This window comes from Malurus melanocephalus, unplaced genomic scaffold (genome assembly GCF_030028575.1).
Source record: "Malurus melanocephalus ecotype Western Australia unplaced genomic scaffold, MMel_1.1 scaffold_3, whole genome shotgun sequence".
NCBI lineage: Eukaryota > Metazoa > Chordata > Aves > Passeriformes > Maluridae > Malurus > Malurus melanocephalus.
In genome coordinates, this window is record NW_026623235.1 from 4,445,120 (window position 1) to 4,468,077 (window position 22,958).

At 38.1% G+C, this 22,958-nt stretch overlaps 1 protein-coding gene across 1 annotated transcript in view; it reads right to left on the bottom strand.

The window, feature by feature from the left end:
• Window positions 1–23: 23 nt before the first annotated feature.
• MRPL13 (mitochondrial ribosomal protein L13) overlaps window positions 24–22,958 on the bottom strand; it is a 32,743-nt gene continuing 9,808 nt past the window's right edge. Inside the window, exons 5-7 of the mRNA XM_057368076.1 lie at window positions 18,125–18,211; window positions 17,685–17,806; window positions 24–3,570 (exon numbers count right to left, since the gene is read on the bottom strand). Coding sequence (XP_057224059.1) covers window positions 3,546–3,570; window positions 17,685–17,806; window positions 18,125–18,211 — 234 coding nt within the window. The 3' untranslated portion in view covers window positions 24–3,545. The remainder of the gene's footprint in view (window positions 3,571–17,684; window positions 17,807–18,124; window positions 18,212–22,958) is intronic.

Consider the following 22,958-nt stretch of genomic DNA (forward strand, 5'->3'; position numbering starts at 1 on the left):
ATACATTTCCCATTTTCAACACTTTTGGACAACAGTTTTATCTTAAGGGATGTAGACACTTGGTAGAAACATCATTTAGCCTTATTTTTTGAATTATATATGGACAAATGTAGAGAGCAACTATGAGCTGAAGTAGTTGTACCAGCTGTGGATGTGAGATTTCACATGTTGACATGCCCAAGTCAAAAGACTGGTAGGTGTAGTTGAGATGGGTACTTGGATCAGCTAATAAGGAGAGGAAGGCAAAATGCCAACCCAGCCAGCTGAACAGAGTAATTCATTATCTACAAAGAAACAAGGTAAGAGTCAAAATGATTTGAACTGCCATTTAAGTTAAAAGCATAGGTTTGGAACCGCCCTCTTTCTTCAATCCTATTCAGACATGGAGAGGTTGTGCTGTACATCCCAGGACCGTCTTCCTGCTYATTCCTGACTGGGAAGGGGTCTGTCCATACTCTACAGAAAAGAAAAGCCTGTCAGGTTTGGCCTCTGGCCACTGCCAGCAGCTCCCTCAGTTCACCAGGAAGAAGATGAATGTGTACCTTTACTATGTAGTCTCAAATTATCTCACCTAGAATTCAACTTCACTAGTAGCGCACACTGCTTGTACACATGACTAGCACGTTCTGCCTGGGGGCTGGATAACTTCCTAGGTTGTCTTTGTGTTTTCCCATTAYGTCTTTCACCCCTGACTCCAACCATTTTCTTGGGGAAAGGTGATAGAAGTTGATCAAATGTGAGTTGAATGTAATTTCCTTACCTGCACTTGTGTTTAAAATAGAAGGTAGAAAAATAAAACAGTTTATGGACTTTATTCTTCAGCAGCTTAACCCCACTTGACAGAACACTGAGGCCCCATGTGAGCACGGCTCTCACACACGTGCAGGTACCAGAGCCTGGCACATGCAGCTGACATTCAGAGATATTATTAAAACTAGATACAGTAATGCCTGTATCACAGGATTAATTTCCCTGCTGGCACTGGTTGTGAACACCCATGTTAATTAACCCCAATGGCAAACTCCCTCTGCCCCTGCCTGGCTGGCCCACTCCCATCCATGTTGTACTGACACAGCTCAGGGTTCTACCCAAGATATGCCGACCTGCAGGTCCTGTGGAAGTGACTGAGAAATTCACTGATGAAAAAAGTCAGCTTTCAAGCAATTCTGCTCATGTTGTCTTTTGAAGAGTCTGCGTCTCCTGCTCAATAAATTTGTCCTGACTGGCTGTCCTGCAACACTATCCAAATCTCAAGTTCCCGTGGGACCACAGGGTGACAGGACAAAACCAGGGATGCAGGGACACAGCATAGCCGAAGTGATCAAAATAAGGCAATTGGTGTTATCTGCTCCATAAAACAGCCTGATGGCAACAGCCTGACCAAATCCCTGAGGGTGCTTGTGACATGCAGTCAGTGTCACCTGTGCTGTGCCACTCCAATGGCTCCCACAGCAGTGGCCTGGGCTGGGGGAAGCAACAGGAAGCAGCACAACATCCCTTTGCCCACAGGGAATTCAGGTGATCTCGGCCTGAAGGATTCCCTGAAGGATTCCCTGAAGGTGGCTGCCACTGCCACCTCCTCCTCGCACCACTGGGATGTACCTGTACTGAATTAAACAAATGACTTGGAGATAATGAAGTGGCCACACTCTGTCCAATTTTATAACAATTTATATACTAAAGCACAAGCTTCAATAGCAGTAGTTAATTTAACTTTATATTTACTGTGCCATTTACTGGCACCCTACTAACCAGAATGTTTCTGGTGTCAGTGGTTATATGGTCACTTGCTGGACATACCATGGTAATGAAAAGTAACTAACTAGTGAGCACTACCCAATTATAAAAATATTATTCAGGAATTGCATCTTTGCAAAAAAAAAAAAACAAAAAAAACTAAGACACAGTCAGTCAAGATTGTCTCTAAAATCCAGCCTTTGAATAATCAACAGTGTTTCGTATTTTTTCCAGACCACCTAAGAAATTGAGGCACTGACTGGAGTATTCAGCACAGCATGAACAGTTGATGCCACAAAGATCTTGCCAATAAACCCTGTGTAGTGTGTCCTTCCACAGAAAAGAGGATATATTGCAATCTAGGGCTTTTAAAAATACTTTCCCTAGTTAATGAAATATAGTTACTGACTGGGAAATGACAGCTGCACATTCATGAGGTAGGAATGTTTCCTGGGATAAGCTCATCTGGATGCTAAAGAAAGACCCTCTACCAAACCACTATTTTGCATAATGAAATGTGATTACAAAAAAAAACCAGTATTTTTCTTCTGGTATGATACTTGTATGAAAGAGATGCAGAATATTCATTCTCCTCACCTAACATTCTAAATTTGGCATATTATGTTATCAGCATTTCCTACAGCACAGAAAACAACGGGTGCTTCACTTATTTACAGAATAGCTTTGCCTTGAGAGATTTCAGTGTAGGAAAGCAGTAAGAAATTTCAGGGAAGTAACCTGCAAAAGCTAAGTATTTTTAAGACTTTTTTGCATCATTCAACACTTAAATTTGGTTTCCTCATTCGGCTTTCATAATAAAAATGTTGCTGCTTTGTCTTGTAATATGTTCTTTAAAATAAGCAAGGCATGTGCTTGCTTATTTTGACTTGAATGAAAATCCGATTTAGGCTTAAGAGGGAATAAAATGAAAAGGAAGAGTATCTCTCTGTGATCTGCCTTTACTGCCTGTTATTTCAACAAGCTCTTTAATGAAATCTATTCTACAGTTGGTCCTCAGCAGCCCTCCTAGTGAGGAAGAGTCACTTCAGAAAATACACTGCACATCCTGAAATGGGTGTTTTGGTGTGAGCAGCACTGGAGTCCAGTGTGCCATCCTCAAAAGCTATGCCCAGCTGGAGCAGCTCTGCCTGGCTGCTTCCCAAGGCAGACAGAACCTTATSGTTATGAAGTTGCCAATGACAGTCATGCAACATCTCCACGTTAAGAATGAAACCCCATTGGGAAGACATTTAATAACATTCAGCAGCTAGAAAGTAGAGTCAGTTTTGCGGTTGTCATTCAGCACACCCAAGATTTAGATACAGATGAATAGTAGCCTGAAAAAAGTCAAATTATTGAAAAATAACTAGTTGTCATTTTGTTCCTTAGAACACAATGTATCAAAAGATGGCCAAAGCTCAAGGATGAAAAATTATGGCTGGTGACCATAATCATTCTCTGCTCCTCTGGCATGGAATTCAAGATTTGCAACTTAAAGAGCGAGCTAGTTCATTTCAGTAGTCAATGTGTTGTTTCTATGCAAATTTTCATTAAAAAGGTCTCAAGTCTTTAATAACAGTATCAAACCAAATGTCATAAACAAATACCAGATCATACARTACACAGTACAGATGGTATTAACAAGACAGTATCTATTCTTAGAGCAGTTTCAAACACCGTAAGTTTGCTAACAGCCCTCAGAAACATTCAGTGTAGAATAGTTGACTGAGATGCACAGATGCTTCCATGTTAGAAGAATTTTCTTTGATGGAGGGGAGACACTCGTGATGGCACTTCTTTTATTGTTATTACTTCCTTCGAAAGTCTTTAGGTCTGTGGGGGAAAAAAAAAGTCTTTTAAGAAATGTATGTGCACTACAGTGGCTTTGATTTAAGACTGCAGTAACAGCCTGAATTTCCTTATTTCAATGCTTGAAGTTTTTTTTTTTTTTTTTACAAAGAAGAGTATTTTCTGGATTACACAAACAAGACAGAACAAAATCAAGAAAGTTACTAAGACCTCAAAGAATTTACAGACATCAGGACTGGCTGGTCACTCCTACTTTCCTAGGCAAAACAAAATCCATCTTGAAGTAAATGCAGTCTGTCTCACAAGGCTTTAATCACAGGTAGTAATTTGACTCCACTTTTAAAAACGGAATAATCCATGCATAAAATGGCAAGTTTTAGTTAACAGCACAGTCCACCACAACACTACTAAGACAGTTTAAAACAGATGATTTTAAAATCCCCCTAATTCTTTAAAGTTCTGCAATCCCCTCTGCTTGGATGACAAACGTAGAAAACATTCAGATAGAAGCAGACTGCTGTTTGCAATCCTCTGCTGTTTCCTATTCGAGCACATCACTCTCCCTGCCTGCCACACATCCACTGGCTGTAGGAACCACRTTCTCCCTCAAACTACAGAGCTCAGACCAGCTCATGGTTTTTAGAATGCTGAATTTGCAGACTAGATGCATGTGTACATCCCTAAGATGTCCCAGAGAGAAGCTGCACATCCTGGGCCCCACCCAATCACTCCCCAAATGCCCCAGTGCAGGCCTGGGGGGGGTCTCCGAGGTGCCCAGGACATGTAGCCCCCACCCCACACCTGCAGCCTGGGGGACAAAACACTCCTCACTGCTTCTCTCATCTGTGAATCACAGCAGGTAGGGGAACTCACCAAGACTCAACAAGAGAAGTATTAACAAAGCTTTTGTAGACATGTAAAGGGATCAGGGCCAGATTTGCTGTGAAGCTGAATGAAAAATTCTGGAATACAGAAAACTGGGAAACCACTACATAAACCAAGTTAAATTTTCAAAGGTTGTTAAATTTTATCACAGAAATCCAACACTTACTTAGTCCTATGTTGCAGTTCTAGAATTTGTCAAGCAATAGCACTGCAAAGTGAAATCGTTCACACAACCCTTGTATGAGACCATAGGTTCTTATGTGAAAGCAACTCTGGAATTCAGCTTGTGTTATTTTTATAAGAGCAGCTTATAAAATTGTGTGAATTTTATGGAACAACTATAAAGAAGAGCTCATGTCCATACTGTGATGATTCACAAAGTTTCTTTGTTTCCCATTTAAATAGCATATTCTGTATTAACATTTGCACTTGTATCTTTTGTGCACAACAGAACTGCTGCAAGCACCATGTATGTTGTTTACATACTTCTTAATGTTGAACTTGAACATACTCAACGTTTGATGGCTGATACCTACTGGAAAGTCAAGTCCCATTTCCTACAATCCTGGACTTCAGTACTTGGAGATATTCATAGAATCACAGAATGGTTTGAGCCAGAAGGGACCTTAACATCATCTAGTTCCAGCCTCTCTACCACTCCACATTTTGTTACACAGATCTCACCCTGCCTGACAGAATAGATACTTCATTACATCGAACTGTTTGTGAAGTAATGAGTGTGGGATTTGGAAAAATTCTCAGCAKTAATTTAGAAGTGTTATCACTGCATCCATCCTAGACAGGTGGATAGTGCTGAAAGATTTTAGGCAATGCAGGATGGCAAAGACATCCTTGTCTTGCAGCTTACAGTTATTAGTAATTTTTTTTTTTAATAGCCAATTAATCCTCTTGTGTATTACTCAAAGAATTTTGCATTTTTCTATAAATGGCTCACTTCAAACTTCAATCTTGGGTTATGYTGGAGTGCTGCAGAGTTATAGGTCTCACAGCACTCATGGTGAAAACCCTTTTTTTTTTCCTTGCATGTAATCTGCATTTTAACTTTAATGCTCATTGTCTCAAAATTTGAATGCAAAAAAATGCATAAAACACTGAACTCTCAGTTTTCAGTCTTATGAAGTTAATGAAGCTTAAAGACAGCATTTTCCACACTGAAACACTTGTGTGAACAAATACAACACTTGTGTGAACAAATACAAAAGTTTTTAAAGCCTTTTCTATTGCCACAGTAGGCTTTTATGCCCACCAGTACTTGGCTTTTGGACTGCTTTTGAAGAGTCCTTGGCACTAGGGAAGCTAAACCTTGGAAAACACTGCCTTTGGCAAAAGTGTTAGCGGCATTTTGTCAGACAAAGAATATGAACCCACAAAAACGTCTACTCAGATTGAATTATGAACTGCTTGTGAGCATCAATGGGTAACTGCTCATTGATAAGTGACATAAATCCATGCAAGTGTGTTCTTTGATGACAGTGCTTTTGCCCTTCCTCAGCAAAGCCCTGAGTTTATGCACTTGGAACAAAGGAAATGGTATCTCYTAGAACAGACAGTTCAGAAATTCACCCAGAGGCAAGACTTGACATAGCTGCTTCTCTTCTTCTTTTTTTTTAAAGTAACATTCTCGGGAAAAAAAGCTTTGCTGTATATTGACAGCAGACTCCAAGATGAGGGAAAATAGGGGGAATGTGGGAACCAGTGTCTCTGCAATCTATGCTCAAACTACTATCAGTTCACTGAAAATATGCAACATTAGTCTGTGCAGAAGTCTGCCACCAAAACATGCAAAAAATATTTGTCTCACTAACATTTTTATACTCCACATAAAAAGCATAACAAAGTTCAGTGAATTCAAGGCGAAATACTCAGCAAATTAAATCAACATCCTATTCATTACAGGAGGCTACTCAGTGCTTTTCTYCTAACAAATATTTTACCACTGAGTAAGAGGAACTGAAGAAAGGATCCTAAGCTCTGATTAGAGTTTTTATATCTCTTAAAACTGCCTAGGCAGGTCATGGATTCTCTCTCTCTGAAAACATTCAAAACCAGCCTCGATGCATTCCTGTGTAACCTGCTCTAGGTGACCCTGCCTTGGCAGGAGGSTTGGACTGGATGACATCCAGAGGTTGCTTCCAAACCCTCACAATGCTGTGATTCTGTAAATTCTCCCAACTTTATCCATACTCACAGCTATCAGAAGAGTAATGTAGCTGATGTGAAATGCTGACAATCCACARTCACTGAACCAAACAAAACAAATAAATCAGCACATATGTCCAGTTCCTAGGACCAGCTTTTGTGATGGAAAACAAAAGGGTCTGAATGGTCCCCATTGCAACAGGCAGAGAGCTTATTTCCCAAAACTCTGCAGAATTAATGTATTTCAAATATTGACTATTGATATGGATGCCAGCTTTGCACTCTGCTGCATAAAAAAAATCAATGGATTGAAAGAGTTTTCCCATTTACAGGATAACCGTTACTTCTTTCTTCTGTACCCCACTCGAAGAAGTAAGACTGAGGTCAAACTAAACCCTAGAACCAGGGGAAGTTCTGTCTTTCTTCACGGACTGCAGAGATGACTTGAAGAGGCTGCTGTCCTTAGGCTAAAGCTTGCCATTTTAACTTCTCTCTTCAGTGTCTATGCAGATTTCAAAGTTACCATTATGTTTGAAAAGCAACTGGCACCTGTATCATTAATTAACACTGAAGTTCKGTGATCATACATGTGCTTCCCTAGCAACATCAACCAACTCCTACAATACACCACTTCATGCAGCTGCATAAAACAAGGTTGTCTTTAATCTAGGTCAGCTCTCTGATTCTCCATTCTGTTGCCACACAAGCAGAATGGAGAGGTAGGAAAAGTGATGGATGATTCTTAAAGCCAAGCCTTACTGCCAGAAAAATGCTCATGAAGCTATGACCTCAGCCTCTGAACATCTCAAAGGGCAAACAGAAACTAACAGCATAAAAAACCCTACTTGCATATTTACAACTATGATGGGACCCCCCACTTCACAATGTATTCAATACTCTTCTTCAGCRTGATGTGAAATATCCTCTTCCAAGGGCATTTTTGCTGTCAAAAAAAGGCAGGACAGAGACCTTCGGCAATAGTTTAATGTGCTCAGCTTTCAACTCCTGGAGTGAATACTTATTTCAATCAACTCTGAAGAGACTTGCTGCACAGCTCCATCTTTATTAAATTCTTGTTAGCACATTCCAGCAATGATGTTTCTCTTTGCCTAGCAATGTTTTGTGGAGGTAAAAACAGCCTCAGAAAAAATAAAATAAGGTGTGTGTGTGTGTGTTACTCTGTAAAGGCTAAATCTAAGTAATCACTAGTCTGTTATACTGCAAGTAGCTTGGTTTCAAAAAATATGCAGGACAACTTCACTATCTTACTTCTACTCAAACAAGCCAAAACCTTCTAACATCTTCCAGCAGACAGGTGAAAAACATTACTTACCTCAACAAAATAATARAAGTCAGGCTGTAGAGTAATACATAGCACTATTTTATATTACAGCAGTTATTTTATGATCCAGACAATTTTTTTAAAAAATATTTTCTCTTCCTTTTTAGTAACTTGGAATTCCTCTTCAAAATTATGTATTTTAATCCAATTGACTTTGTTTCTTAGAACTTCTAAATGCATTGGGATTAGCTATAACAATATAATTTGTAGTCAACAATGTCCTTCCTTCTTCTAAAAGCWGTTACACACCTGCCTAGTTTCCTCTACTGCATGCTGCTGATACACAGCACCTGATAACATGATTTCAAGCTCAAAAAAACCTGGAGAGCCATCTCTCCATAAGCAATCCCTACTCATGCTGCTTTGCAGTTACGTTGCATGGTCTAAGACTTTTCAAAACGAGTTCTATGAAGTCAAATCTCATAGAATTAGAGTYAGTCATTTGCAAGCTTGTGTTAATGACTGCTAATGGTTTCAAACATGCCTCTGCTGAAGAGTAAGASTGTCAGTGCTGCACAAGAAGTGACTTGTCAATACCTGCTCTTGACTCAGCAATGCACACCTGGTCTGGAAGCTCTGAAAAGCTCARATTGCAATTTTCTCTTCACCTTTGAGCAATCATTTCACCACTGGAACACGTGACCCAGAGCAGGAGTACCCTGGAATTTCTGCACTCTCAGCAGCAGTTAAGAGGAGTGTTCAGAAAGGATTTACTCTTCCATCAGCACTGCAAAAGGTCAGCACCTTAAGGCTAACTAATGTCACAGGCTAATAGAATGACAGAGATGAGAGCAATGGTACAAGAGCAAAAGCTGAAGAGGATAGGCTTAGAATTCTGTTAAGATTTYACTGCTTCCTTCAATRAGAGAAACTACTCCAGATGATGCAYAAAAACATCCTCACAAATTAATAACCATCCTGTAGGAAATGCACATCCATCTCTTCCATTCATAACACTTTCTATTACTGGAAAAATTGAATGTCTGGTGGTATTCCTATTTGCATAGGTTATCCATCAAAAACAAAACCAAAAAATTAGCAGTTTTAATTTGCTGTTTTCAAAATGTTTTACAATTAACCCATCTCAGACTGGGTTAGTTTTTAGTTCGGTGGCTGCTGTGTTAGCCTTTTATCCAGTGGCCTTTTTTTCCCCTTTTCCCCCATCCTGTTTCCTGCTGAACAGTGTGAAGTTCCCCAAACAGCTTAAGGAGTCAAAGGCATGACTGTGTAGTTTTACAGAAGCTCTCCCTGACTTTCTTACACAAATTTCAAGAATTTTAAGAAACAACAAGGATAAAATTTCTCCAAACYTGGCTGAAATACTGGAAAACACAAAAAAATAATTGTTGTTAAAGTACTTCTAACCTATTTTTTTTTTTTTAGTACTTAACCAACAATATCCACTGGCTCATAAATGTCTCATTTAGGGGAGTTTATAAACAACACTGTTTTGAACAGATGACAGATTGGGGAAGACCAATTTTGAAAAGATTTTGTGGACTGATCATGCCACTTAGTTACTAGCCCTCAGCCACTCTTTGGTCACATTACCCTGAGYTAGCAGGCACACTTGATCTGTATTACCATGATGCTCTTCTTCATAATTCTAGAAATCACCATCAGAGGAATGTGGAATTATTACTAACTGATGACAGTTGTCTGCTTACACAGAACCGTTCTATGGCTCATCTTTCATATCTGCTTATTAAGGGCTATAGGTGGCTTTTACACTTTTCTTGTAACAAAAGGCTCCAAATAAATTAATTTTGTCTAAAATTAGCRTGCAATACACATAGCACAAAATTTGCCACCTATCTGGCAGACATTTTCAGGTTAATTTATGAATAAACTATGAAATTTTGAGTATTTTAAGATTTGGTTTTATAGACAAACTTCAACAGAGACAAACTTTACTGTAAATTCTAAAACAAGCGGAATATATGTATTTTTCAGTACACTTCAAAAGTTGTGCCAAAGTCAGTATCTATTGGGTAAAGGAACTAGAGCTAAAGAGGATTTCTGAACACATTTCATCTTTTTCACTAACYACACTAGTATATCAAAAACCAAGGATTAGACATTGCTATAATTCCCTGTAAAACCAAATTGTGTGGTTACACTCAAATATCAATGGTTTGGTGCTGGGGGGGAGACTTTTCCATTCAAGGTGTACTATCCCATGGTAGCTCTATGCCTCTGGYAAAATAATCAGTGAAATAAGTAATGATATTTCAACTATCATTAAATTTCCAATTCAGATTGTGGCCTATTCTAAGCYATCAACTTCCTCTGCTTGGGGCACAAGAGCTGTTTCCATGCTGGTGTTCTCATGCAGGCGGTTGCCTTGGCTATAAAGCAGTTCTACAAGTATAACTTATTTTTCTTGGAGAATAAACCACAGTAACAGAAGCTGCATTTTGCAACAACAGTATGAAAAGGTCATACAGCTATAGTGACTAACCCTCTTCGGCACAAACAAAACTTAAGATGTGTATTTTGTGGTCCTCAGCTGCAACTTGTTTGCTTTTTTTTAAAAAGGTGTCCTTAAATCAAGTTATCTGATATGCATTTAGGTACTCTTAGTGAAATTAAGAATGACTTATTGCAATTTAAAATAAAGTGGTTACAACCTCAGTTTCTGTAAAAACAAATGGAGCAAAATTGATAGAAGCTTTTTAAAAMTTACTGTAGTTCACACATTTTGACCTTGATTATATGGATTCTGTCTGGAAAATTATTTAAGTTACATCAATGGAAAGTACRTGCAAGCTTCAGATTATTAAGATGATGCTTTTTGAAAATGGAAGGTTTCTCTTTTAGTGATATACTCTGCWAAAAACTGTAGGACTGCACACAGAACAGCACTGAACACTTGGCTTTGGACAAAGAATTACGTTATTCTTCAAATAAACAGAGAACTGGGTGAAGGGATGGTGAAATACTTTCCAGACTGACTTTCAGCAACAGWAGTGAAAAAAGGAAAGCTAAACACTTCTAAAAGAGTGATTAAAAAACAATCTAATTTCATCTGGGCAAGTAGTTCAACAGTATCACATACAACCATTCTCCTACTGCTTGTCAAATTTCCATTAATTTAGCTTCTCTTCTCACATATGAGAGAAACAGGCTTTAAGGGAAGGGGAATGTAGATTTGGAATTTTCTTTTTAGAAGCCTCTTCAGACAGTTCAAGTAAAAGGGCCCATCCTTTTATCCATTCATTGTTGCTTACCTTCAACTCCAGTTTTAGATACAATGTATGCTGCCCCCAGGTAAAGGGTATGAGAATCAGTAGCACTGATCTGTTTCAGGCATGCCAGAAAAAAGCCAGTAATTCAATTTAACAGGCTAAGCAATCTGAACATGAATTTGTGATTGAGTTACTGACCCTTCTTGATTAGTGTCCAGTTGCTGCCTGCAGCTAAAACCTAATGTAGCGGAGAGCAATTTTCTTGTAAGTATCTGTGTGGCTTTTTGTCCACAGGAATTTAGATACAGCTCTGGTAGTCTGAAATGTGAGACTTGGTTACCTCCAAATCTCCTRTTAAGTGAAATGCTACACAAAATCCTGAGACATTTTTATGCCCTTACTATTAAAAAAAAAGTTCCTAGATTTGATTGGGGATTAACGATCTCCAGTTAATTCATGTAATTTGTACCAAGAGGCAAAAAGGTCACAGAAAATGAACTGCAAGAGGGATTCCTTGAAGAGTACATTGGAACACAACTGGGCTGCACTGGCAGGATAGCTTCTTCCTGGTTTATATYGTTTGTTTTTTAGGAAAATGTAAGAGTGGCTGAAGTCTTTTACAGAAGTTTGTGTTGGCCAAGTCTTCTCTCAACACTGCTACATGCCAGCCCTGCTCCGTGAGGGATGAGCACTCAAGTTGGAGGAGCAGTACTTAGCCCAAGGTAAGTATCTTAGGCTAAGTAAGAACCAAATATTACCAAGTGAGGCATGATAYAGAACACAATTCAAATCCCAAGAAGCTGTAGACACACTCTACAACTAAACAGGAATTAAGAAAAAGACTGGAGAAATTGGTTTTGGTACCAAATTTTTAAATGCTAATGAATAAACTTGAGATGGTCCTTATAAAAATAGCTCAAGACCTCACCATCTTTGGAGATGGCTTTCTGGCTTTCCCTCTGCTCTTCTCAAGGTAGCTAGAGTAACCACTCCAACAATTTTTCCTTTACTTCACCTCATATTTCATTGTAGGAAAAAAAATCATTTTATAAACTTAGTAACAACTGCAAGCTATTATTTGTAACACAGCACATCACTGGAAATACTCCACAAGTAATTCCTCTATATGAAAAATAATGTGAGGTGTCTTTTGRTATTGGCTCCTTATGAAGTTATCTGAAGGAATTAACAGACAAAAACCCTAATTTAAAAAAAAAACTTGTCAACATATTGCATATATAAAAGTGCTGTTTAGAACATCATTTCAGCCACATAACCAGGATATCTCCGGCTTCTTCTCCAGCTCTGATACTACATCCCAGAAATAGTTTGTGTAACTAAAAACAGAAACTTGCACAAGAAATTGTAGAATTATGCAAGACAACTACTGCTGCAGTTCTTGTAAAAAACCAGACAGAAAAAGTAGCTGTGCCTGAGAGGATCTCTTAATCCAAAAGCCCTTCTGTTCATCAATGCCCACAAATTTGTTTGCTGGTAACATCACGGTTGGCTTCTGGCTGCTTCTGGCTGCTTCTGGCAAGGCTGGCTTTGAGGACACAAAAGGAGGGGAGGAACTGGCAGTGGCACAGAATATGTAAGAGGATTATCAGAGCCATCTGCAGTTTACAGGCGTCCAACATGCTTGTGTTTCATCACCTACAAAGTTTTCTGCCTGAAAGCACTGTGATTTTCTGCTTGTAAAGCCACAGAGTGTTGCTGACGAACTTCCAGGAATCTGCGTGCCATGGAATGGGGATGACACACAGTGTCAGTACTGGGACCCTGCCTAACCCATGCTGCTCAGCTGGAACAAAATTMGGGCTTCAGATCAGGTTCTGCAACCCATTGCCTCAAAGCAGGATGTACAGATGGGGCAGAAATCAGACAAGTTACTCAGAAATATAAACATTAAGAACGTGTTTGGTTTTCAAAAACCGAATTTCAGAGTTTACAATATACCAAGTTTGAAAAACTTCAAAAGTGTAGAAGAACTTGTTCCCCCAAGGACAAGCAASCAGCTGTCTGGCCTGAAGGGAGTTCCTAGGAGGGCTGGCAGTGGACCAGGCCATCCGTCTGCACACSAGCACCAGCCTGAGCACACTCCACAGAATCAGACAGCTCTGCTTTTTTAAGGGCAAGTCCCAGGAATGCACCCATCTCACTAGAACAACACAGAGCTGCTGTTCTATATATCTGGTAACATTCTTATTTAAATACTTCTTGAAAAACAATTTCCTGCCTTTAAAGCTGTCTCAAAACATAYATATACCCAGACAGTTAAACAGCTTTGAAATGGTATGTAACAGGAAAATTTACCCATGAATCTGACGTATCTTTGTTTTTATGGAACAGAASTGTTTGCTTAGTCATATGTGACTGGTGAATTCTGTGATAATTTCTGTTTAAACTCATTTAAAAGACATACAATCTAAAATTTCAAACACACGTGAAATAAAAGTTTCATTCATGGTACAAAATCAAACTCTGTCAAAGGAACTATTTTTTCATCTTTTTCCCCTGGAAATACGTCTGGAAGAGACATAATTTACATTCCTGTATCTACATGGTTTTCCATCACACTTACTTCAGACCTCTCCATGGAGGATCTAAGTAAGAATCTCTGCACAAATTGGGAAGTCAGTTGGCTCCAAATAGGGATAAAAGGAAAGAMTGTTCAAAGAAAGACTCTCTAACTAGAAATACTCTGACATTTAATTCTTCAATTCATGGAGCAGGTTCCTTCTTGATGTCCTATCAAAGTGGAAGGAGAGGTGATGGGAAGGTTCTCCCCGCAGAAAACCAAAAGATTTGCTAGGTTTCCACTCCTGAGCTTCTCTTAAAAACTATTTCTSTATTTTAGTTTTCCACTTGGATACCCTGTATTTCTCCGTGGTGGGTCAGTCTCCAATTACCAGCAAAACAGCCTTTAAAAAAGCCATCTACAGCCAGAACATTTTGACACAAAATGTAGTTAAAAAGTCCAAGCAGATCATTAGCAGCACTGAGCATGTTCCCTTCACATTCCAAATGAAAATTTACATTATTATTTCCAATTAAAGAGAAAAAGAGTATTTTCTTCCTAATACTAGTGATTTCTCATATCAATTCAGATATTTACACTCATTCCCTATTATCTATATTATGTCTGGTTCATATTCAGTAAGGTACATTTCTTCAGTGTAAGTTTTAATGTAAAACCTTAGAGATTAATTTTCTAGTTATAATTGTGTTTGTCTATTTATAGCCTTACATACCTTTAATCAAGCTCTGCTCTTCATTTGATCTWTTCCATTAAAGCTATTTTTTTCCATTAAACAGCTGTTTTAAAGGGCTAATATCAACTATTTTTTTTTCTGTAGAAAGATGAACCACCAACACTSTCTCCCTCTAACACCTCCTTTTTCTAATCACTCTCAGAGATATTTTGTTCCCTTTTGAACCTCTACATTTGGTAATGTGTAGACCACTTGGTGGTCACCCGGCTCAGAAATTCATGGAAGATAAATAATAATCAAAACCAAAAGTCACATAAAGGAGGAAGAATTATTAAAACCATCTGAAGGAAAAACACCCCAAGAGTTTATAGATCACAATCTGGTTGATTGTAAGCACTGCTCTTACTGCATGGAATCTATCTATGGATTCTGCAGAAGCTCACAGATCGCAGTCCACAAGAAGGCTTTTTACATCCCAAATGCAGAATGCAGAGGACAGAGGACAAGAACAGGCTACTCATTTTAGCACTGTGTGYTCTCACCCCGATTTCTAAGATCCCAGTACACAGTAACAAACAACAGCCCAAGAAAACGCCAATCAGGACCAACACTATTAGCAACCTATGCACCGGGTTTTTTTAAACACAGTTTATTAAAATATTAATCTATTTCACTATCTATGTTTGTTTACTTTCCCCATGTATCAAGAATCATAGAATAATYCGCATCCGAAAGGACTACACTCAAAGAGCAAATARCTTCAACATTACATCAAGTTGCTCAGGAACTCTGCAGTGAGTTCTGAGCACCTCCAGGGCTGGAGATTCCCCAACCTCCCTGGGCAGCCTGTCAGCTGAAAAGAATGAAATGACAAGGAATCCAAACAGAAAGCCAGTTTGGCATTCTGAGATACATGTATATTTCTTCAATATTTGGATTTCCATAAAACAACCCATGTTTTCCCCTTCACGTTTTCTCTTCTGAAATAATTTTCATGTCAGATAGTTGTTTTTTCAGTACATCTCAAATTATCACATTCATACAACAATGTTTTAACCTAACTTCTCTTTAATTTGTTAAACAAATCTGTCCCTTTTTGGACTTAATTTTAAAAGAACATTTGCTATGTGCCTCTAAAAAGAATATGTAAATACTTATACTTTTGTTGCTTCTCCAGTCTTTCACAGGAATATAGTAATACTGCAAACATTACTTCTCACACACACWCTCAGAACAGAGTCTATTACTGCTGCATATTCATACATCCTTTCTTTTAATGTGTTTGGTGCAATCCAGCTGGCATTTTAATCAGAACAGTGACCACTATCGTTCACTTTAAGTCCCCTTTTACAGACTTCTGTATTTTACTTATCACATCAGAAAGTTATTTTACTAAATTTGCTCAATTCCTTCTCTTTTATTTTCCCCCCACAGAAATGTGAATGCCAGAGAATCAAAATACCCTTTCTCCTTCAGACAGGAAAAACATTATTATTTTTTGCATTACTTCACATTGGAAACTCTTCCCAAGGTCAAAACTGCTAAAAAAGTGAGCTGAAGGTTAAATTAAAACTTATCTGACACCAACAATGGTCTGGTTGCAGGCCAAGACAAGAAGCCAAAATCACAACAGCGATAAGCCCTGCAGTTAGTGGAGAGATGGTGGATAACCATCCTCATTGTTATGTCCCTGCTAGATCTTACCAGTTTCTGAGAAGAAAAAAGAAGGTAGGACAAAAGTCCAACAGAACAAGGGTTAGGTATGTTTCCAGGCCTTTAATTGTGACTCTAGGTGGAATAGTTGGCTGAAGGGGAACTTCTATCCCAGTCTCTACACTCAGAGCATTAAAATTCTACAAAACTCCCATTTGTTTTTCCCTACCCCACCCAATGCTCAATAGCTCCACTTCTCTCTAGCATTCTCTCACTCATGTTACTCAGTATTCCACTCCTCTCAGSCCCACCTCTTCCCTGTTTTTTCTCACCATAATACCCACTTGAGCTCTCCAGCCCTCCCACACAGGAGAAGCACTATGATCTTCTGAGTTGAAAGTCTCCARATCTGCTACAGGATTTCTAAGTCAGCAGCACTCCCCAACCCCCGTAATTGGCACAGAGTAAGAGACTGTATATAGAGMGCAGTCACCAGCAATCAATCCAGACAAGACTGCAGAGGAGAGAAGTATTTTTAAAAAAAGGGATGCTTATTTTGTCTCTGCTTTGAATTCCTCCAGAGGGAATGGTTCCAAGAAATGACAGGAGGGGAATTCTAACTGCAGTAGTGTTCTTACCTGCAGATTTTCCCTGAGGTTAATATGCTGACATGAAGATATTATGAAATACAGTTTGACAGCAATGACTAAATTAGATTGCAATAAGTTTATTTGTCCTCTGCCACACACACCTATAAGTCAACACCATTAAGGTGGCCAAGTGCTAAGGAGATGAACTCAACCAAGACCATGGCAATGTGTAGGGACAAAGAAATGCATTTCAAAAGCTCTGGCAGCACACCAAGATTTCCTTTGACAAATAGACACTCTCAATTAGCTACCTAAAACTAAGTGCAAGCTCCTCATTCAATCATCATAAATTATTGTGGAGARCCTTTATCAGCTTTAATATTAAAAGCAGCTATAGAAGACTACAGCATACCACACCATAGGAGAGGCTTATCAGCTTTACTGTAATGCAATGCAGAATTCTGGCCAATGGTGCAGAATTTGAATTTCTTCAGGGCTAATCCACTGAAATCTCATAGAAACCAGGAGGTCTCAGGAATTTCAGTATTGAGGATACAAGCAAATATAGCAATTTACATCACTGATATAGGTTAGAAGAAGTCAAAACCAATCTCCCTGTTTCAGCTCAGAAGAGGGCTTGAAGTATTTGCTGGATTTTATTCCCTTTAACAGAGACTGTAACAGAGGTGCCTCGATTACACAGAATGGATGGACAGACTTATTTCAGTATCATCTAAGATAAGGAGCCTAAGTACAAGTGATTTTTAATAAGCTTTTGAAAGTTTATAGACCTACGTGGCATTTCCTTTGTCTATGGCTAGCATTTTGGAGCACATACAACTTAAATCAGATAAAGAAGCTTTTTAGTCTACCCATTTTGATGAAGTGAAGAGTTGAAAACATGATTTTAAGTAAAGCTTTTCTCATTAAAACAAATCCAGAGACAGAAAATTTTACAACCACTATTCTCTCTTTTAATGACCTTCTCTCTCAAAAAAAAACCACATAAAGCAAAAAATGACTACTTTTTCTTACTAATAATATGAGAGCCTATATAACATAGATTCAGTCAATGAGTCCTCTTAAAAAAAACTAAGATACTTACGGAGTCCAAACCTTCGGAAAAGCAGCAATTTCTTCTGGTGTGTATTCATCTAACCTCTTGGGAACTGCGCGCGGCTGAGGAATCWCTTGTAGAAGGTTCTTCTCTACATCTTCTGGAATAACCTGAGGCAGATCACAATAGCCTTAACTATCTGACTGTGTGAAAAACAAYACCACTACCCACAAAGCAAGACGAAAATTTGTCAATACTACTGCATTCTTCATGCTAAGTGTCTGACTGAAATACACCAATCTCACACGTCTTGAATCACAGTTTTGTCAAATAATGTGGAAAAAACCCACCTACATATAAACATATAAAAAAAAAAGCTTGATTTTTTTTTTTAAATTTACCTTCTTATGACATGAGTGTTATTGCTAACACTCCCTGTTCACCTTCATATAACACAGGAATGAAAATGTAACTGCATGACTACTCACATCTTCGGGGAACAGGTGTAACCTCTGCATTAGAGTTCTTCTCTGAAGATTTTTTGGAAGCATTCTATAAACAGCCAGTTTAACAATCTGAGGAAAGGAAACATAGTAACAAATAATCAGACTGTTAACCTATTTCATGTTATCTGTAAACTGTCTGATTTACTCCATTAATCACTAAACCTCTTTTTAGTTATCTTCTTTCCAGCTGAAGAATTCTGGCACCACACTGAGAAGGTGTTCTAGACTTAAGGTTTAAAAAAATACTTACTCTTCATTATATAAATGCTTATTTTAAGAGCCATGTAGAAAATTCCAGCTTAGAAAGTTAAGAGCTATATTTAGCATTGCGGATGACTGCTTATGATCATTCAACTTCAAAGATTTGAGAAGCTTGCGGTAATTCCACATTGTATTGCATATTTACATACACACATTGTTTAGGAAAARAAAAGGCTCTAAAAAAYTTCACAAGTGYTCCCAGCAACTAGTTTARCATTGTAATTTGCKATGTTTAAAATAGTTTTATAATTAATGCTTTGTACCTTAAGCAAAGCTGGCATACCAAAACACTGTTTTATGAACTTACTATTTATATTTATAATTTATTGCCTTGCTATTAGTTCCAGACGAACAATCCCACTTCTAAACATGAGGAACAAATAGAATTAATATATCTATATGAGATGATGCTAACTGAAATGTAAACAAAATTCAACAGGATTTTCTCTTGGACTCTAATGAAAGATGCCTTTTATTTAAATACAAAACACATTGTTATGGACTTTATCCAGGAGGGAACATTTGTAAATGTAAAAAAATGCACATAACTGTAGGAGACAAAAAAGGTTTCGCAAAGGACAGCAAAACATTTAGTGGTAGAYCTACATGCAATTTAGTAAGTAAAATGTTTGCTCCAGGACACTCGGATATAAATGAGGTCCAATTCAAAAACTACCCAGGCAAGCTTAGTGCAACATCAAGCTCAAGACAATAAACCACACTGAAATGCAGGGCACTAGGCACAAACAAATCTCCCACACACCTGGATATTTTGCAAAGTGTATTCAATTAAACGGCTTCTTTTTATAAAATTAACAAAAGGAATTAAATTTAAATTTTAGAGACAATCCCCAAGTTCCCAGATGGAACCATGTTAGGATTTTCAGGTGTTACGCAGACAGTACCACAAATCTATGGACAAATACAAGTAATCGAGATGATAGGAGAAATGTTTTAGGTCATGCAGAATAATATACAGTTTTGATACCTTCTCTGATAAAAATTAATMAACATGTATTAAAAAACAAAGATGAAAATGAATGCTTTTTAGGCATAAAAACTATTCATGCTTGTAGAGCAAAATTCAATTTGTTTAGGTCACTATACCATGTACTTAGACAAAGGGAAGACAAAGACAGAAAGTRCAACTTCATTGGCTTGCTTCTGAATACTAAAAATCAAGTGACACACCATAACAAGAAATTACACAGATACTGACAGCAGCTCATGTGAACAGCCCTTTTATCATTAGCAATTTTAATTTCATGCACTTATTTTCCATTTTATCCAGTGTTTTCCCTTATTGCCAATGAAAAATCAAAATGCATCAGATCTAAATGAACAAATCCTGAGACTTCACAACACATTGCCTGTGGGGATTTTGTTGTTATCCAAAACTTTAAACTTCAGATTGTGTTAGAACCAGCGCTGATTTCTTACACTAACAAACTGTACATACACACAGTCCAGCATACGACCTCTGACCTACAGATACACAGAGCTAGTAACTTAAACATTTCAGTCCAATCAAAAGAGATATTAAAATACTTCAATGAACATTATGTTATAGATTTTGGTTCTTCAAGCCACCAACATTTGATTTTTGATCTTCCTCTGCAGCATGTGGCACAGACATCTGCTAAAACAAACTAGTGAGGTAGAGCAGCTGGTCTATTTTTGTCGCAGATAATTCTGATCAGTGAATCTGTTCTGAAGTTTTTATCTACTTTACAAAAGGAACAGTTCAATAGTAAAACTGTGCCTATTAAAACAAACCACTCTGTAAAGAATGACTGATTAATAAACTCAAGTTTTTTAACAATGGAAAAATACTTTCAACGTAATGTAGAGTCGCTGCAGTACTGACAACCTCAGGGTGTAACAAACTATCAAGAAAACAGGACATGAAGAATGATAATGGATAATGAATGATCAAGGATAATTATATATTCAGTAACAGTTTCTGCAGGTGAGTATTCTAAGTGCAATAAGCATGATCCAAGGCATGCAGTGCTACATWTACTATTCTCCATGTTCAAGAAAGGATTGCCTTTCTGTGCCATTTCACACATGAAAGAAGTTCACAACCACAAGACCTGGAACAGAAAATTCAAGTTCACGTGAAGCACACACCATTTTTTACTACCAGGAAAACCACAGAACCATAGAATGAAGGTTTTAAGATTATCCCAAGCTGCTGCAATCAGCAGGAAATCTTCCACTAGACCAGGCTGGTCAAAGCCTCATCCAGTCTGGCCTTGAACACTTCTAGGGATGGGGCATCCATAACTTCTCTGGGATGTCTGTTTCAGTCTCACCACTCACACATAAAAAAAAAAAATAATTTTATTTCCTATCTAAATCTCTTTCAGTTTAAAAACATCACTGCTTGTCCTGTCACTACAGGCCTTGATAAAAGCTCTGTCCCCATCTTTTTCGTAAGCCCCCTTTATATACTTGAAAGGCCACAATAAGGTTTCCCCAGAGTCCTTTCTTCTCTAGGCTGAACAACTCCAACCTTTTCAATCTCTCCTCATAGGAGGAGTGTTCCATCCCTCTAATATTCTTGTGGTCCTCCTCTGGACATGCTCCAACAGGTCCATGCCTTTTCTGTGCTGGGGATCCCAGAGTTGGACACAGTGCTCCAAATGGGGCCTCACCAGAGTGAAGCAGAGGGGAAGAATCACCTCCCTCACCCTGCTGACCACACTGCTTTGAATGCAGCCCAGGATTTGGATTTACCCTGCTGACCACACTGCTTTGAATGCAGTCCAGGATTTGGATTTACTGCAAGGTCATTGGGCCAACTAAAGAATAGAAGGCTAAACAGGGAGCCAGGACACAGAAGGTATTGCTGGAAAAATTCCTTCACTGTAACTTCTGCCTCAAAGACTCTTCTATAACCCAAAACAAATCCAAACCCAGCTCGTGGAAAGACCKAGATCCAACTTCTTGCCCAAAATTCAGCCTGCAGCCAGAACTCCACTACCACTGGCAACAAGTCAATGAAGTAAGTAAAGCACAGGCTTAAGTAAAGGTGTACAGACTGCTTTTGCACTTTAAGTAAGGTTGTGTAAGAAAAAGGCAGATATAACCAGCAATACTTGTAGGATATTAAGTACGGGTTCTTCTGTTATCTGAACATGCTCAAGTTTTACTAAAAATAGACCAACCCTGAYTGAGAAAAGTATGGAATTGCAAATYTGCTACTGAACTCATGCAAAACACAAACCCAGATTCAATGCTCCCTGAAAGCACACATCAGAACATGCTGTTTCTTTCAGGAACTAACAATAAAAACTCTTTTTATATGCTTGTAATACACTTCTAATAAAAGACAAATCTTATTGCTTTCTATGTGATTATATTTACTTTGAGCTATTAAAATAGCAGAAGTTTAACTTACATGAAAGTAAAAAAAACCCTAGTGATTTCTGTGGGATTTCAGACTGGTCTACCCACCCAKGTCTCATTGCAACTTTGATCTCAGTTTAAACTTAATTAGCACAATTTAACAGATTATTCAGTTATTCATGGACTCCCACTGCCTCCTYTCCCAGTCCTTTTTCTTTAGTAATAGCAATGTATACAATTCCATATTCTCATACTTAYTCCCAAAGACCATGACACCTTCTCCATCAGGTAAACACATACCCCATCAGACGTATACAGCCACCACAGCATTAGCATTTGGGGATTTTTATACTACTGGAATGCTGTTTGCCCTGATTTTCTTTTTAATTACACAGTTCCTACTGGCTTTAATTGCAATTGTCATCTTGAATATTGCAATACCTTTTTTTTCCAGGTTGGCTAATTTATACACTCAAAGCATAGACATGATCTTAATAGAGTTATATGACATWATGCTTTTAGTTTCCAATTTAAAGAGCTAACTATAAGGAAAGGAATCTGCAAGCAGCTCTATTAAACTCTTGCACTTTCAGTCCCTTACAGMACATTAATACATTTTATGAGTACAAATAAATTAAAATATATTTATTTGAAACKCTGTGAGGCTTAAACATTTCAATTTTTGTGACAGGCTTTGGCTTATGTGCTACTTGTAGACTATGTCTGATGGAGAACAAGTTCTGAGAAAGACTCTTCGCCAGATAAAACATACTTTAAAGATGGAAATCAACAGAGCAATACCACTCCTGGTACTGAGAAGCACAAAATAATTGGCTGAATTTCCAGAAGAAAGTCTACTCTAACAGCTGAATTAAGTCCAACAATCAACAGGAAGCAACTCTAGAACATGGGAAGGACACAGTGCTCCAGAGAAAACAAAGTGATTAATTACAAGGCATACAAAAAAAACTCTAGAAGAATTTCAAGAGATACAGCAGTTACTTGGAGGTACAGCTYGATATTATGTCTTCCTCCTACCAGTTCACGATTTTTTGCTCTGTATACAATACTGTTCTTTTCAGCACACATTACATTTTATAATACAAAAAACTTTCTACACTTCTCTCTCTTCTCTGACAGTTGTACAAGTAGTACAGCAACAGTGAATGTACTCAGTAGTGCCATAAGAATCATTTGGWCA